This window comes from Lasioglossum baleicum, chromosome 16 (assembly GCF_051020765.1).
Source record: "Lasioglossum baleicum chromosome 16, iyLasBale1, whole genome shotgun sequence".
In the NCBI taxonomy this organism is placed as follows: domain Eukaryota; kingdom Metazoa; phylum Arthropoda; class Insecta; order Hymenoptera; family Halictidae; genus Lasioglossum; species Lasioglossum baleicum.
In genome coordinates this window covers 5,028,340-5,045,186 of record NC_134944.1, presented here as the reverse complement: position 1 = coordinate 5,045,186, position 16,847 = coordinate 5,028,340, and the positions used below count along the sequence as shown (strand labels likewise).

The 16,847-nt window shown below is 42.4% G+C and overlaps 1 protein-coding gene across 8 annotated transcripts in view; it reads right to left on the bottom strand.

Moving 5' to 3' along the window:
* Gaba-b-r3 (gamma-aminobutyric acid type B receptor subunit 3) overlaps positions 1-16,847 on the bottom strand; it is a 69,721-nt gene that overhangs the window by 11,572 nt on the left and 41,302 nt on the right. For all 8 annotated transcript variants that reach the window (XM_076441601.1, XM_076441602.1, XM_076441600.1 and 5 more), the window contains 7 exons: positions 13,241-13,465; positions 11,692-11,752; positions 3,587-3,710; positions 2,128-2,244; positions 1,899-2,037; positions 811-927; positions 91-252 (listed from right to left, as the gene is read on the bottom strand). In XM_076441601.1, the coding sequence (XP_076297716.1) occupies positions 91-252; positions 811-927; positions 1,899-2,037; positions 2,128-2,244; positions 3,587-3,710; positions 11,692-11,752; positions 13,241-13,465 (945 nt within the window). The remainder of the gene's footprint in view (positions 1-90; positions 253-810; positions 928-1,898; positions 2,038-2,127; positions 2,245-3,586; positions 3,711-11,691; positions 11,753-13,240; positions 13,466-16,847) is intronic.

Sequence of the window (16,847 nt, the reverse complement as noted above, 5' to 3'; positions counted from 1 at the left end):
ATTTAGGGGTCCATGGACAGTTGTGCCAAGAACAATAGTTTCTTTAGTGGAACTCATTTCATTCGTAAATAATCTTCAGGCGTTCGATACCTGAGGCTGATACACAACGCCTCTGTCTTGGGGGTTGATCTCCAAGGTCAGGTTCCTCAGATGACGTTGCATAGGGTCGAAAGTGACCCACAAAGTCACTACGAGGCCGTCTATCAGCAGCAGGACGCAGATCAGGCTGATCAATCTCGTGTCCTGCAGGAGCTGCAAAAATATTAATAAAACACCTTTAAAAATATTTATGAAATACTAATAAAATACTTAGAATTATAACTAGACTGCGGATCTTTATGCATTTACAGAAAAATTGAGTAGACGAAATTTAAAATTGTAGGAAAATTTTGAAAATTGAAGATGTCAATATATTATGTCTCATATATTTAAATTATTAAGGGAGGAAATAGTATTCTATTTGGTTTCTATTTTTTGCAATCGACGCAGATAATTTTTATTTTGCATAAAGATCCGCAGTATAATTATAACAATTGCAACATTTTTGTAATTTTAATTGCGGATTTTATTAAAAAGAGGCAGGATAGAAAAATGAGTAAATAAAATCTAAATACTATTGCATTATTACAATATTATAGTAAATGTCTACGTAGCCGTTGCAATCTGTATTTAATGCATTTTTTATGTAGCATAAAAGTTCGTAGTCTAGTTAATCTAAAGTCCATTCAGCTGTAGAAGAATTTAAAAAGGCTTAGAAAGGTTTATAATAATTCTGCGAAATATTTATGTAGACTTGTTGAAAGCGAGTACCTTGTCTTTGACAACTCCGCTCCTGCTTTTCGTGAATATCCGATGCACGCGATACGTCTTGGTGAACATCGAGCCAAAAGCTAAAGAGAATCCGGCGGACAACAGGTAGACCCTCGCCTGAAACGAAATGCATCGAGATTGCATCTCCGACGAAATTCCCAACAGGTGCTACCCCCACCCCTCCTTTATCGAGCAGATTTTTCAACAAATGAATATTCAAACAGCTCATTCGCACGAGTAAATTCAACGTTATTAGTCGTACAAATTGCACATTCAAACATTTCCCTCGGCAACTAATAATTTCGTAGATAAACGTCCAGACTCAGTTCGCAATTCCAAGGACCATTTTCATTCGCTCAGTATATATGATGAAATCTCTACAAGTTCTATGTACATGCAGGCCTTGTCAAAGTTTGAAGGGACCCAAGGGCTCTGCCTTAATTAGCTAAACGCGACGAAGTCGGAGTGATCTGGTCCTGAGATTAATGACCAAATTCCTTTTTCCACGTGGAAAAAAATGTCTCTCGAAAATTTTATGTCCAGTCGACTTGAAATTTTAACTGTATCTTCAAGAATAATCCTGTTATCATTTAATATAAAATCGAAATGGCAAGTTGAAAATGGTAATCTTTTTGAACTGTTAAAAATATGTGGACAATATTTTTTATGGAAAGTGGACATTTGGAATAGTTACCATTTCTAACAATTTAATTATTATAAAATCACGTGTCCAGTCTAGAAATTTTAACTGCATCCTCAGGAACAATCCTACTATTATTATTTAATATAGAATGGTAAATTTTTCGAATTATCAAAAATATTTTAAGGAAAAGAGGACATTTGAAAAACTTTCCATTTCTCACAATCTAATTATTAGAAAGTAATTTCCAAAATAAAATTTTTAATTCTCGATATGTTCAATAAGAGCGAACACAAGCCTGAGAAAAATCCCTGCAAATTCCCAAAACTGTGCTAAAAATCTCTCCAAAGTTTCGACTTGGTGACTTTAAGGAAACGTGAAACTAAAATAGCTATTTTTCACAAGGAAATTTCCCGCACGTTGTTCTCGTATAAAAGAGAGTGCTCACTGTACAGACGGCGGGGTAATAGTCATCGCTGTCCGGCAGAGTGGCATGATCCAGGCCGAGGAGTATGACAGCCCCATAAACCAGACCGCATCCCACGGCGGCCATATTGTTGAGCCTGGGGCTGGAAAGTTTGATGCTTCTGCGGAGGAACAGAATAATGTCGTTTCATCGGTGCGCTGTGCAGAATAACTGGCCAATTTCCCCGGGTAATCAGTTAATCAAGACTTACTTGTGCCTGCGGAAATGTAGATTGAACGCGAGGAATGCAAGTGCGAGAGTGACGCCGACGCTGGCGATGCAGGTGACCACGAGGAAAGCTGCAGGTGCAACGGTGACCACCCTTAACCTGCGCGGAGAACGAGTCTTTTAATGGGCCCTCCCGTTGAATCCTAATAAGCCCTTTAATGGCGGTTAGAAGGAACGTCTAACGTTACGAGAAAACCTGCGGATCCTTAATTGGCCCGTGTTCCCTCTCCGTCCATGCAGCGGGAAAGAGAGAGAGAGAGAGAGAGAGAGAGAGAGGAAATTCAAAGCTTCTGCCCGGCTCTATCTCTCGCCTTGTACCCATCCGCCTTCCTTTATCATGCTGTTTCCGGTATGTTCGGCGTTAGCGTGTTAGCTTTTCGAACGGTATGTAGGCATTAGGGCTTCCGCGTTTAATCCTGGGAGCCGTTTCGAGGCTGTTTAAGGGCCAATTATTGAACCGGATTGAAATTGCCTTTGAATGGGTTTGGGGGAAATGTATCATTTTATCTGGAAGTGAGGTGGTGGTCTCGGAAAAAATCCGTCAAGAAGGGTCATTAATTCTTGAGGGGCTGATCAACGCTGTTTAAAGGCCAATTATTGCATAGGGTGGAAATCCATTTTATTTGGAAAGCTGATGATGGTCTTCGGAAAAATACATTGAGAATGCTCCTTAAGCCTTAAGGGTGTATTTAAGGCAGGCGGCTCCTCCCACAATTCCTGGGTCCTCCCAAACCCCTGTGGAGTGTAGGAGGAGGTTGGGGGAATATGAAATTGTTAATAGCGGGGGAACTGGTGCAGTCGTAGTGGAGAAATTGGTGCACTGTTAGTGGGATAGCCGGTAGTGGGGAACTGGAAGTGGGCGGACCGGTGCAAAGGTAGTGGGAGGATCGATGCATCGATAGTGGGGGCGCAGCTAGTGGGGGAATTGGTGCACCGATGATGGGGGAACCGGTACACTGGTAGTAGGAAAAGGAGCATGGTGCACTGGTAGTGGGGGAACGGATAGAGGGGAAATGGTAGTGGGCGGACCGATACACTTGTAGTGGGCGGACCGGTGCACTATTAGTGGGCGAACCAATGCACTGGTACATTGGTAGTGGGCGGATCTACGCACTGGTACATTGGTAGTGGGCGGACTGGTGCAAAGGCAGTGGGAGGATCGATGCATCGATAGCGGGGGCGCAGGTAGTGGGGAATGGGTGCATTGCTAGTGGGGGAATTGGTGCACCGATGATGGGGGAACCGGTACACTGGTAGTAGGGAAAGGAGCATGGTGCACTGGTAGTGGGGGAACGGATAGAGGGGAATTGGTAGTGGGCGGACCGTTGCACTACTAGTGGGCGGATCGACGCACTGGTACATTCGTAGTGGGCGGATCACTGCACCGGCAGTGGGAGTCATTCTACATGACGAATTGTATCGCAAAATCTCTATATACATACCGGAAAACCCTCCGCGCCGCGGGAGGCTGCCCGCCCGGCCACTTCGTCGTCGCGCACCCTGGACAATTCATTATCAGCTTTCCATCCTCCGGTCTGAAAACCGCTATCCGCCTGACCACGTGATCTGCAATTGGAAAACTTGAAGACTTCTTCCACTCGCCGAGCAGAATGAACTGCACCCGACAACTTAAATGATCGGATAAGTTAACGCATCAATTCTCGTCCGGAACTACTGTTACCGGCCAGCTCGATCCCGTTTCCGCTCGGAACACTAATCGCTCAGAAATTTCATAATCTGAACGTAATGGAACCATCATTGGCGGTTGGAAATTCTACCCGTGACCCTTTCAGTCATTTTTCCAATACTCCCACAAAAGAAGTCGTACAACTCTCCTCTTTCCCGAGAAGAGATCACCTCTCTTCTCAATTCTTTCTAGTGCTTCTTTCAGATTAATCGCTGCGATTCTGGGTGCACTTTGCGATCTTTAATTAGGCAGTTTCTTGAAAATGCACGTTGATTTATTAGTTTGTAAGATTCTTCACGGTTTGCAAATTGGTTTGACGTGTTCAGTCATCTTGTTTTTAATGAATAGACTCGAAATTAAATGCTGTGATTAAATTTATGAAATCTAATTTTTATGAAATCTAATTTTGAAGGAATAATCTTTACGAAATTCAGTTCTACGGGAATACTTTTTGTCAAATTCACTTTTATAATAATTTTTACGAAATCCAATTTTATAGGAATAACATTCACGAAATTTAATTTTGGCGGAATAATTTCTACGAGAAATCCAATTTTATAGGAATAACATTTCCGAAATTTAATTTCGGAGAAGGGTCACTTATTTAAATTCAATTTCGTGCGAAAGCAAATTCTTTCGGAACACGAGCCACGCGAGAAGTTGCCAAATAAAAGTTTAGAGCGGCTGAAACATCGCGGCGCTCTTTTCTCCAATTTCTGAGACTTCCGCGAGGGTTAGAAGATAGTTTCGCGTTATCCGTCGGCAGAGAAAGCGCAAAAATGCATCCGCGAATGTTGACGGTGAAGAATCGCGTCGGCGATGCGGGATCTCGTTCACTCTCAAGGCGGAAATAATACGATTCTCGGGAGGGGCCTCCGTTAAAGTATGAAATATATGTTGGTTCTACTATTCGTCATGCTGGAAATAGCGGAGCTTAAAGATTCACCAGGCTGCGATGTATAGAACTGCATTTCTCGCGGACGCGAACTCTCAAAGACCATCGGACGGCCTGTTTTATTTCCAGCTCTCGGAAATAGCATTCTACCGAACCAGCGTGAAACGAAACGAGTATTGTTATTCAAATGCAGGCATTACGTTGATTGCCGGGCAGACTTTAGGATCTCCGCGTTTCGGCGTGGTGCACCAAAATTCCCGAGATCGATCCCTTTAATTTAATTGCGAGCTTCTTGGAACACTGTACAATTTTACCAGATTGATAACGTTGAATTAAAAATGTTACAGAATATAAATGAATTTATTAAAGGGGTCGAGAAACCACTGTATGCATAAAAGTCGAAGAAGATAGAGAAAGATGTATCAAACTATTCCTCAATTTGTAAAAGTAGCGAAAGTATTAAAATGGTAAAGAGTCTGCAATGTGAATAATTATTAGCAGATTTTATGCATTTATAGAAAAATGGAGAGGTGAAATATAAAACAAAGTAAAATTTTTTTATTGTTACAGGAATTGTTGCGAGCCGCTGACGACTCCTCCCACGAAGGAGGAGCCTACTGCTGGGTCCTCTCACAAAGAAGGAGTTAAACAAGGTGAACAGATTTTTAAAAAGAATTCCCAGTGCTTCCCACTAATTAACTTCACCTCGTTGTACAAGGTGCTAGGAAATAAATACGAGGAGACTCGCGCTGGCGGGAAATTCGAAAACCGAATTACGGTGCCGGTTCTAGTTGCCCGAGCAGAATGAATCGAGGGTTTCTTCGATTGGAAACAATTTTCTGTGCTAATTGTCTTGTCCGGTCGGGGCCGATTAGTCACGGGAAGCGTCCCGGCGGCTAATGACGCCGGAAAACAAACTCTCGACGGGAAAAAAGTTCTATCGGCAGCGTCGCGACCGTCCGCAAAAAGAGATAACTTGATAACACAAATTGAGAAAGTACCCGTTCCTCTGGACCGAGTCGCAACAGGCTCTGGGAAAAGTTTTCCACCGGAAAAGCGCGAGACCGTGTCGCGCCGAATACAGAACTGTCCGACGGAATTGGCCAGCTTACCTCGAGAGGGACGCGTAAAAATGAATAATATTTTTCAACCGGCGAAGGAGCTCGATCGATTAGAGGAACGGCGACTTTCGACCGTGTTGTAATTATTCATTAACTACAACAGAGACGATAAAGCGGAGACGTGAACGACCAATCGAGCAAAGTGCTCCGGGGCGTGTGTCAGAAATTGAATTGTTCGGAAAGGCGATACAATAATCATATATCGCGGAAGAGACGGTGTTTTTAAATTAAAGTATACAGGCAACAATACACCCTCGCAGACCCTCTGCCATGGTCAAACGATTCTTGTTTTATATATTTCAAATACATTTTCATGATCAATTTAATTCTTGTCTCGTTGATGAATCCAAGTTTATTGCTCTATGATTATTTTGTACAAAATTACAACGGGTTAAAGTTCGTTAATCATTTTCTAAAACTTGCAAATTTTAGTGTCCTCATTTCACCATCCGTCACATCGTGCAAAAATTTTTTACGGACAAATTAGTAACAGCATGTAAAAATAGAGGCTTCAATCTTCAAAATAAATCCAAGTTCATGTTCCTGCGATTTTTTTTCACGGAGTTACAGCTGCTCAAACATCATCAAACATTTTCCGCAAACAAGAAATACCCGAATATCTTTCGGAACCAAGTACATATGGCGATGTGTAACCCGTTGTAATTATGTAAAAAATAATCGTAGAACACTGAACTTGGACTCATTAAAAACATTAAAAAATTAATTTTCATGATCAAATCTTCCTCAGATTGAAAAATTGATGTGGATTCTTTAGCCTTAGAATAAATATTGTCCAAACATCGTGCCACATCGAGAAAAAGTCAATAATCCAGCTAACCTGAATAGTAAATACAATTTTAAATATGAACTCATCCAATTTCTCTGTTAATTTAATTCTCGTCGTTTCTGCCTCCGAAGTAAACCACGATTGAATAAAATAGGCTAGTTTTCCCGCGTCTCCGGTAAGCTGTGCATGGAGCGTTGCGTCCAAAGAAAGCTAAGCATTCGCAGTCGCGCAAAATATCCTCTCACCCCAGGATGGTGCATTCGATTCGCGATCGATCTGGCGTCGCATCGGAAAGTCTCGCTGCCGATTTGCTGGGAAATCGGCGCGGGAACATCAGCGAGGCTTTTCCCTGTCGGCTGTAGATTATGCTCGAAAGTTAAATCCGAGGCTCGCGCCGATGTGGCTGTTATCCGTTCGCGGGATTTGATGGATTACAGCCGCGGGATCTGGACTGTCGTCTGGTTAGATGGATGAAAGGGTGCGGGCGAGGAAGTAAAGTGGAATAAAAAGCGGACGAGACAGAGAGAGGATCGCGAAGAAAGGGGAGAAAAAAGGAAAACACAGGGACACAGAGAGGAGAGAGGTAAAGAAGCAAACGGTTGATGGTATCCAATTTGTCCCAGAGCGTGGCCACCGCCGAGGGTTCTTTGTGGAGCAACGTTAGCTATCGCTGGCGGAAATTCGTGCCAGTTCGTTGACTTTATCTGAAATCGATGCTGTGAACACGGGGCCAGGAAAAGGAGCTGCTTCTTCGAGGCTCGTGCAAGGTTAACGAGCCGAGCCGTCGAGGAGAACGCGGACGAACGCGCTCGTCGTCTAGCCGTCGGAATTGGGTGAGAATGTCAGGCCCCTGTCAATCCTCTCGGGACACCTCTATTTCGCTTGCAGTAGCTTCTCGCGACTTTCGAATCCCGCAGAAATGTTTCGCGAAATCTTCTTGTCCCACCCCAATCTTCGATCCTCTCGCGAACGACACATACAGCGATTTCCCAGCGGTACGATCGTAACTGCTTACAAAACTGACAGCGCCGAGAATAAACGAAGAAACCGAGCTGCTGGCTGGCTAAGAGCACCTAGAACTGTGACGATGCAGTTCCGAGCGCACAGCGATGCGATTCGAGGTGCTGGCTGCACAAAACCGTCTCTATATGATTACCTGACTGCGGATCTTCATGCAAGATAAAAAGAAATTTTTAAGAAATACCACGTTTTTAAACGGACTAAAAGTATAAAATAAATTTTTAACAAGAATATCATGTTTAGAAAACGGACTAAACAGTATAAAACAATTTTTCCTAGCCCCAAAAACAGGTTCCTAACCCCATACAGATAGTCTTGAAAATTTGTGATTGTGAATTTTGAATAGCTATGAAAATACTTCTAAGATTTAAAACGAAAAACGTGGGGCGCAAGATAATAATAAGCAGTGTAGAGAGTAGCAGTTCATGTAATTTGCAGTGCAATAAAATCGTTAGTGACTTAGGTGAACTATTTTAGATGAACTATATTAGGTGTAACGGTTAAATTTAATACTTTGTATCTCCTAAACGCATAGGCTTTTTTAAAAAATTATTTTAAACATTGTCACCCAGTTCTGAGTTATGTTTAAAATTTCGAGTCTCTGATTGGGAAGTTAGTTTAAAATCAATTGCAAAATTTGTACCGAACAGACAAACAGACAAGAAAGCGAGCTAATAAAAACGTGGTAGTAAAAATTGTCCGCACCGATTGCAAGAAATAGAAACTAAATTATGCAATAATGAGCATTGATCGCAGCACTGTGGAGCGGTGCGGAAACTCCGTGGGAGGTGCGCCGGCATTTTTCGGGTCGCTGGGGAGGAGCTGGGAAACTGGAAATTTAGAGGGAGCAAGAAATTCGAAGCTACTTTCAATTTATCGTCGAGACTGGTAGCATGTTCGATCGATGTCGTGGAAGCTCGTTGGGCGAAGGACTCGCGCGACACTGATCGTGGGAAATTCGACTTGGAAAGAGCTCGAAGGACCCTCGATCGGTCGGTTGTGTGCGGCTTTCCGTGCGGCTGGCTCGTTCGAGAGTCGAAAGCCTCGTGCGAACGCTGTGGCCGAAGATGTTTGCCGTCCTCTGTTCGTCGGATGTCGGTAAGAAGTCGATGAATAATTAATGACAAACCAAGGGAGAGCGGAGCGAAGAGTGCAGATAGATGCTGCATCCCTATCCCAGGGCCGTAACTGCGTCGTGCGACCAACAAAATATTTTTCAGAGACACCCGCTAACGACGCATAATTCGGTCAGTCTCGTAACGACAGCCTCGAGGAGCTCCTCCGGGAATTAGGCTCCTTTTCCGGCGCGCGACCTCGATGCATCGGTGTCGATGGCACTCGCAGCCTTCTCAGTCTCCAGATTCGAATCCGTTTAATTCGCGGGCGCCGGAAACGAGCGCTCTTCCCTGATGGTTACACGGATCATTGTGCCCTCGGCACGATCGAAAATCAATCTGTTGGAAAGCCCGAGCGAGTCGCGCCGTAGAAATTACGACCGAGACTCATTACTCCTCCCAGCGTCTCTCCTCCACGCCCCCTTGCCCGCCCAACGGTCTTTTTCTGTATTTTTTCTTACGTATTTTCGACCTCTTTCCGCGTTGGAGGATCTCTCGGGAGTCTTGATAGAAAATGCTACTGTATTTCGAAAATCTTGGTTTCACGATTTAGAAGAGGGCGGGGCAAGTGCTTTTTGGGGGAAAATATCGTCGAAGAGAAAGTGGCTTTTGATGGAGACAGGGGACTATTTATCTTCATATCTAGGGGAGGAGTAAGTGTGCGAAGGCTGGGCGGGGCCAGAGGGAGCAATCCTTTACCATGAGTTGTCTACATTTGACATCCTTTGAGAATCCAGCTCTGGAAGCTGCTGTGTTACTGTGTTTTTCTGTTTTCGCAGACAGGAGATTGTCTAAGTAGGCGTGGCTTGGCAGAAGTAGGTGTAATTTTGGTCTAAATAGGCGTGGCTTGGCCTAAGTGGGCGGAGCTTCGATTTCAATAGAAGAACCCACTCATAATTCCCTCCTCTAAATTTTTTTGAGACAACTAAAATTCGTCCACCCTCAAAAATTATTCCTATTTATACAATATTATTAAAAAATGCTCCTTAACAATTTTGCAAGCGTCCAGAGTTCTCGATTCAGTTCCTCCCAAACGGACTGCGGACGATAGGTCGCGACCGTTTTCTTTTCGGCGTGGGAAAATTAATTGTTTCCGTGACGGGCGGTTGCGGCCGAGTTTCTCCCGTCATAACTCCGTTTGACTGGTCACCGGTCTGTTTCTTGTTGCAGCGTTAATTACGCTCCCGCTCTGCCGTAAACACATACCGAATTCACGGCAGGCTAAGTGCGCCGTTGGTTTAATTGTCTCGTGTTTGAACGATCCCGGGGACAGAGAGCGTCGTGCATGGCCGATCCAATCGGACTCTGACGCGCGGTGCCAGTTGTTCCACCGCGCGAACGCGAAGCTTCTCGCCGGTCATTTCCACGGCTCGAGACCCCAAATGTTCAACTTACTGTGTCCACGTGAACTCTCATTTTACATTGCGTGTTTTCCCGATGTTGTCGAACAGGGTTCCATCGACTTCAATAATATTTTTCATTAATTCCGACCGAACGACGATGCAAACATTTTTCCCAGTGTAATTTTCTGTTTGTGGACATTCGTACGTCATACAATGTACATCTATCGACCGCAAGAAACGCTGTTATTAACAGTGGAGATACATACGTGTTTGTTTCACTTCGGCCGAACCATAGAGTTGAAGTACGAACGGTGTATGTATGTATATTAATGTGTATAGTAATGTATTATATATTAATGGAAATTAATATGTATGTATGTGTGTATACAGAGTGTCTCAAAATTCCTTCAGCATTCGTGAGATCATTCGAAGCAAGATTTTCCTTTGCAAAAATGGTGTCCGCGGCTTTGATAAGGAGTTATTAACGGAAAACAGAGAATAATCTAGGTCGCGCTCAGATTGGTCCGTGTTTTTCGTTAATAACTCCTTAACAAAGCCGCGGACGCCATTTTGCAAAGGAAAATGTTGCTTCAAATGATCCAGGAATCTTCCATTTCCGGATGTTGAAGGAATTGTTGAAGGAATTTCGAGACATCCCGTATTAACAGCCAACCCAATATACATACAGCTTTTATAAAAGTAGAAAACCAGAAATAACAGAAGAATTGTAAAATTACGATCGCCGACAGATTGCAAGAAGAAGACAGATTGAACAGACAGAATATCCATGTGCCCAATTTTGTTAATAAATCCGTCTCGGCTTTTCCTAACACTGCGAAGTTGACTTTATCATTATAAATTGAATTCAGTTTGAAATAACACTGTTCTAGTATATTCTCGGTTATAAATGGCGGAAATCAGCGGGCCAGTTCTTCCAGACGATGTACTCTTCTAGATCCGTGTACCCGGTTCATTTATCAATTTTTCAAGTGTATCTTTTTACCGCGAAGAATGAAAAAGGGTATCAATTTCAGTCTACCTTGACGTGCAGCTTTCGAGACGCCGAAGAAAAATGGAGCCGCAGGCCACACGATGGTAGAATGAAGATCGTGAGAAGAGAACGAATTCGCCCGTTTATGGTACCCGCAAAATGAAACCGTCCAATTCGCTTCGATCCGAATACGTATCCGATTCGCAAAGCACGAAACTGTGTGCGCAACGGTCAGCGGCTACGTATAATTCGAGCAATCGCGTCCGACGCACTTAGGCAGCGGAATTGATTACGAGAAACGTTGGCGAGCTATCGTGCACCGGTTGGAATCATATCGTCGACCGGACAGACAACAATGGGAATTCCGTAAATGGGCTCATCTCACCGTTAAAACGTGTCAGTCCGCTGTGATTGCGAGGTGTTCGCAACTCGCATGTTGTCGTCGCGGCGAGAGTGTGCTCTCGATTGTGTCAGCGCTTCTCTGTGTTCGCCTCTTTCATGCACCGGTTCTTACGGGTTGCCTATTGTCGGGGGCAACCTAGTGCAACCCTGTGTTTTCCCTGGCGCAACAATGTAAACTTTACTCACCGTACATCTGGAAGAACGACGTGATGCCGACCCGGTCCGCTCCGTCGAACGAAACTGGTCCCTGCAAGCAATAATTACTATGGAAAGACTTTGTTCAAAACGAAGGGTTAATGTCGTTTTTTTCATCGTAAAGTACCGTCTTCTAGGTTCTATTTGGGGCCTCAAACGTTTAAATATTCCTACCGGAACACATTTTAAAATTTATCTAAAGCAACCCCTAAAATCGAGTGATTTCATTCTGGGTTATACATCCCTAATTCTTGATTTTTCAACATAATTACAAATTTCTGTTTAAATATAAACTATCCTATCATAAAGTGCGAACTTACAGCTTCAATTTAAGCTCTCAAGAGTTTAAAAATTCCTACCGGAACACATTTTAAAATTTATGTGAAACAACCCCTAAAATCAAGTGATTTCATTTTGGGCTATGGATCATTAATTCTTGATTTTCATATTTGATTTTATATTTCTATTTAAATATACCCTATCATAAAGTGCGAACTTTCAGCTTCAATTTAAGCTCTCAAAGGTTTAATAATTACTACGACCACATATTTTTAAATTTATTTAAAGCAACCCTTAAAATCTATTGATTTCACTCTGGGTTATAATAGGTCATTAATTCTTGATTTTCCTATATGATTTCGTATTTCTGTTTAAATATAAAGTACCCTATCATAAAGTGCGTACTTTCAGCTTCAATTTAAGCTCTCGAAAGTTTCAAAATTACTACAGCAACACATCTTAAAACTTATGTAAAGCAACCCCTGAAACCGAGTGATTTCATTCTGAGCTATAGATCATTAATTCTTGATTTTCCTATATGATTTCGTATTTCTGTTTAAAAGTAAAGTTCTCTACCATCAAGTGCGAACTTTCAGCTTCAATTTAAGCCCTCAAACGAATGAAAATTCCTACGGGAACACATCTGAAAATTTATGTAAAGCAACCCATAGAATCGAGTGAGTTCATTCTGGGCTATAGATCACTAATTCTTTTCCTATATGATTTCGTATTTCTGTTTAAAAGTAAAATACCCTATCATCAAGTGCGAACTTTCAGCTTGAATTTAAGCCCTCAAACGTATGAAAATTCCTACGGGAACACATCTGAAAATTTATGTAAAGCAACCGCTAAAATCGAGTGATTTCATTCTTGGCTATAGATCACTAATTCTCGATTCTCCAACATGATTTCGAATTTCTGTTTAAAAGTGTATTACCCTATCATCAAGTGCGAACTTTCAGCATCAATTTAAGCCCTTAAACGTATAAAAATTTGTACTGGAACACGTTTTAAAATTTCATCATGTCTTCAATATTGATTTTTCAGATGAACTACGCTCGAGAGGCGAAGTGTAGCAGAGATAAGAAGGGTCAAAGGGAACTTAAAAATTCGAGGTAAACGTTAAAATATTTCCCACAAGGTTATCGCAATTCTCCAAAGGGATCGAGAACTACCACGACAGCGAAGAGATCGTTGGCAGACACGTTTCCTGTCGTTCCGCTCCCATTCCCGACAGTGAGCCATTGTCTGGCCTACTCACCGACACTCCGATAAAGCGAAGAAGCCTCATCTGGTCCAGCAGTCTTGTTGCGATGTCCTTCCTTTTGTGAGTATACTGCGCGATGGACGCGTTCTCTTTGTTCAAAAGGGCTTCTGTCTTCTCGAGCCCTTTCGCCATGGCCCATACAGCGTCGTACGTTTGTGCAGCAAATTTCGAAACAGTGACACCTCTTCTGGCCAATTCCGCAGTGAACTTGCTACTGGTCTGCGTGGAAAAAATATTTCAATTAATGAACTAGACGATCATTCCATTCTTAATCATTTTTCCATTTGTTCACAAGAACACGAAACTTGCAAAACGTGGATTTTTGTGGAAAATAAAAATTATCTACATCAATTCCGGGAGCTAGAGGCTTAATAAAAATTCGTTTCCTCTTTTAATCATTTTCATATGTTCACTGGTTTGCATAAAATGCGCAAAAAAATCCGCGATCTCGTAATGACCGTGTAAGGGTGAGAAAGGGTAGATATTCAACGAGCACGTATCAATTTTTGCAGTGAAGTGAGCGAGCAAATAACTGCGAAAACGTGTATTCTTCGGGGCTATAGCAAATCCCACCTTCAATCCTGCGATTCCGCCGGTTCTTTTCGCCGTAAAAGGTCGTGATCCTTTGAAAACGGCTGAATCTTGCCAGGCCCTTGATAAGGGCTCGAAGATTAAATAAAAAAACTCGACTCGCAATCTCGGCGCATCTGAACCCTTTCGCCGGTCGTTTCTCGCGAGGAAGATAAATCCTTTTTCCGCTGTGTAGTCGCAAAATTGCCTCGAGGAGGGCTGGAAAACCGGGGTAGTTTGGAAAATAGGCGGCGGTGTTTTTTCTCTCTTCACCTTTCTCCCCTATTCGCCCCGGGGCGAACAATTGTTACGAGTAGAGGAAATAAATTCCGTTTTATCGGACGTGTCTTCGGTCTTGTTATTAACAAATTATAACGGTTCGTGTCCGCGCGGGAGCACGACGGATTGCAAACTGTTTCGGTTTCGATGGAATTTGTCCGTTAAACGCGCGTGGCGAATCGGGCTTTCGACGTTGCTCGACCGTGTTACATTCTCGATCAGTGATTCCGATGAGCAAACACGAGCTTGGATCGCAATTTCAGCCGCGTCTGTGCGATCATACCGCCGGAAACGCGCTTAGAAAGATCGCATCCGTACCGTAACCGACCGGTCATCCGCTCATTTGCCGCGCCGATTGATCAGAAACCCACATTTCTAATTATTAGACCGCGGATCTTCACGCATTTACAGGAAAATTGAGTGGAAATTCAAAATGGTAGGAAAACTTCAAATGCAAGATGTCGATATATGATTACTCATCGAATAACAAATTACCGGCCGGTGATTATTGCATAATTGTGAAAAATCTATGGTACATGGCTAAACACTTTTTAGTGGAACCTTCAATAACGTCATCTAATAGTTTCATTTAAGATCGCAATGAAAAAGAAAATTTCTATGCTTTCTTCTGGTACAGCACAATTGAGCAATAATTATTGAAAATCCTATTAATAGGCTTCCGGTAGATAAAGTGTTAAAATTAATAAGAAAATAGCATTCTATTTGGTTCCTATTTCTTGCAATTCCTCTTGCTTCTGCTTTGATCTGGCGTTATTGATTCATTTTTGCATTCTTACTGATTCGATCAGCTCATTTTTGATCCATTTATTATTTCTTAATTTACATACAAATTATACGGACAATGATCCTGCTCGATTTACTGCTGGGCGACACGTGGCGCCACCTGGAGGCCAGTGGAAGAACGACAAGTCTCCACCTCGCGACTTTAATAATTAATTAAGAAGCAATGAAACGCTTCAATCAACTTCCACGACAACTTAAATGATATTCACCTGTGAACAAACACGATGACACACGCTTTAGTCTTGCATAATGCTTTGGAATGTTCCAAATGAAGATTTTACCATTCAGCAGAGTATCACGTCGCCATCTTGCCTAATAGTCTACAAGTTTAATCGAAGCGACAGGTCAGATTCTAAAGCGAACTGTATCATTGAAAGTTGGGCCCTTGAACATACAGATTAAAGTGTTCCATTGTTCCCATTGTCGTGTATAATTGTGGTTTATGGTACACAGGAGAATGAAGATAGCACAAGCTCGACAGTATCGACCATTGACACGCTCGAGTAATTGAGATAACGACGAAATCACGTGTTGATAATTGTCGTACAGTTCGCAGACCATTCTACTCGTTCCTTGGAATCGGTCATGCTTCTCTTACAATTCTGAACTTTGTTCCCGGCGTTTCTGTGAAGTTGAATCAGAACTTTGCTCGTTCCTTCTCTAAGGGAACAGTTTATCCTTCCGCATTTTCGAACAACGCTATGAATAATTCCCTGCGAGCGTTCGAGGATGCGCTGAATATTCACGCGTGCACGCAGGGGGTGAAATACTTCGCACTGCAATGTATATCAACAATCTTTGCAGAGAAGAGAAACTGAAACCCCCGATGTATATTCCTTTGCAATAATAACAGGGTTGAATTTATTCGCATTTCAAAGTATTTCTATAATTTCACTAATTGCAAAATAATAAATTCTCTAGCGTCAAAAATACCAGAACTCTATTTAGACTCCACAGGATTTTTGTTTTATAATCTCTCAAAAATTTCTCAAGAAACTATTTCTATAATTTCACTAATTAAAAAATAAAGAATTTGATATCTATCATTTTGAGGGGCTCTAGCGTTAAGGATACTCCAGGATTGAATTTATTCAGATTCCATAGGATTTTTATTTGATAATTTTTCAAAAATTTCTCCAGAAAATATTTCTATATATTCACTAATTGAAAAAGAAAAAATTTGATATACGCCATTTTGAGGGGCTCCGTCGTTCTAGCGTTGAGGATACCAGGACTGAATTTATTTACACTCCATAGGATTTTTATTTTATTATAAAAATTTCTCAGGAAACTATTTCTATAATTGTCATTAAATACAAACTAAAACATCTGATATCTTTATAATTTTTACAAAAATTTCTCAAGAGAATATGTCCATAGTTTCACTAATTGCAATATAAAAAAATCTGAAGTACTCCTAACGTTAAAAATTGAAAGAATTCATGTGATGGGCGCACAAATAATTTTCTAGAAAAATTTGTTTTCACTGATTGAACTTCGTTGTTCTGTACGTCTAGCGTTTAGGGTGCGCCATGTTCCCGTGGAGAGAATCAGAGCCGAAGAGTCCACGCGTCCACCGCGCGTTAATTATCGGCAGTTTTACCATGGCGCGGGCTAATTACGATAGATAAGAGAGCATGGGGGCGCTTTGTCTTCGTTCGCCGCTGTGACTGGCATCAGACGCAACATTAATCAAGCGTCATTCGCGAGATTGCAACCGGGGCTGGGGAGAGGGGGAGCGCACTAGGGGAGTCTGACGAATTCCTTTGTCGAGACCGGAGCGCAATTACTTTGACAGGATCGCGCGAATTATTCATCTTACAGCGCAGCGCGTAAGAACGCGCGCATTGTTGCATTGAAGGACAGGAGACTCTCATCGGACCAGAAGCTTTTCCCGCGGGGTGCCTGTGTCGAAGCTACGATTTAATCGCGAAAAGGCGGACGGTTC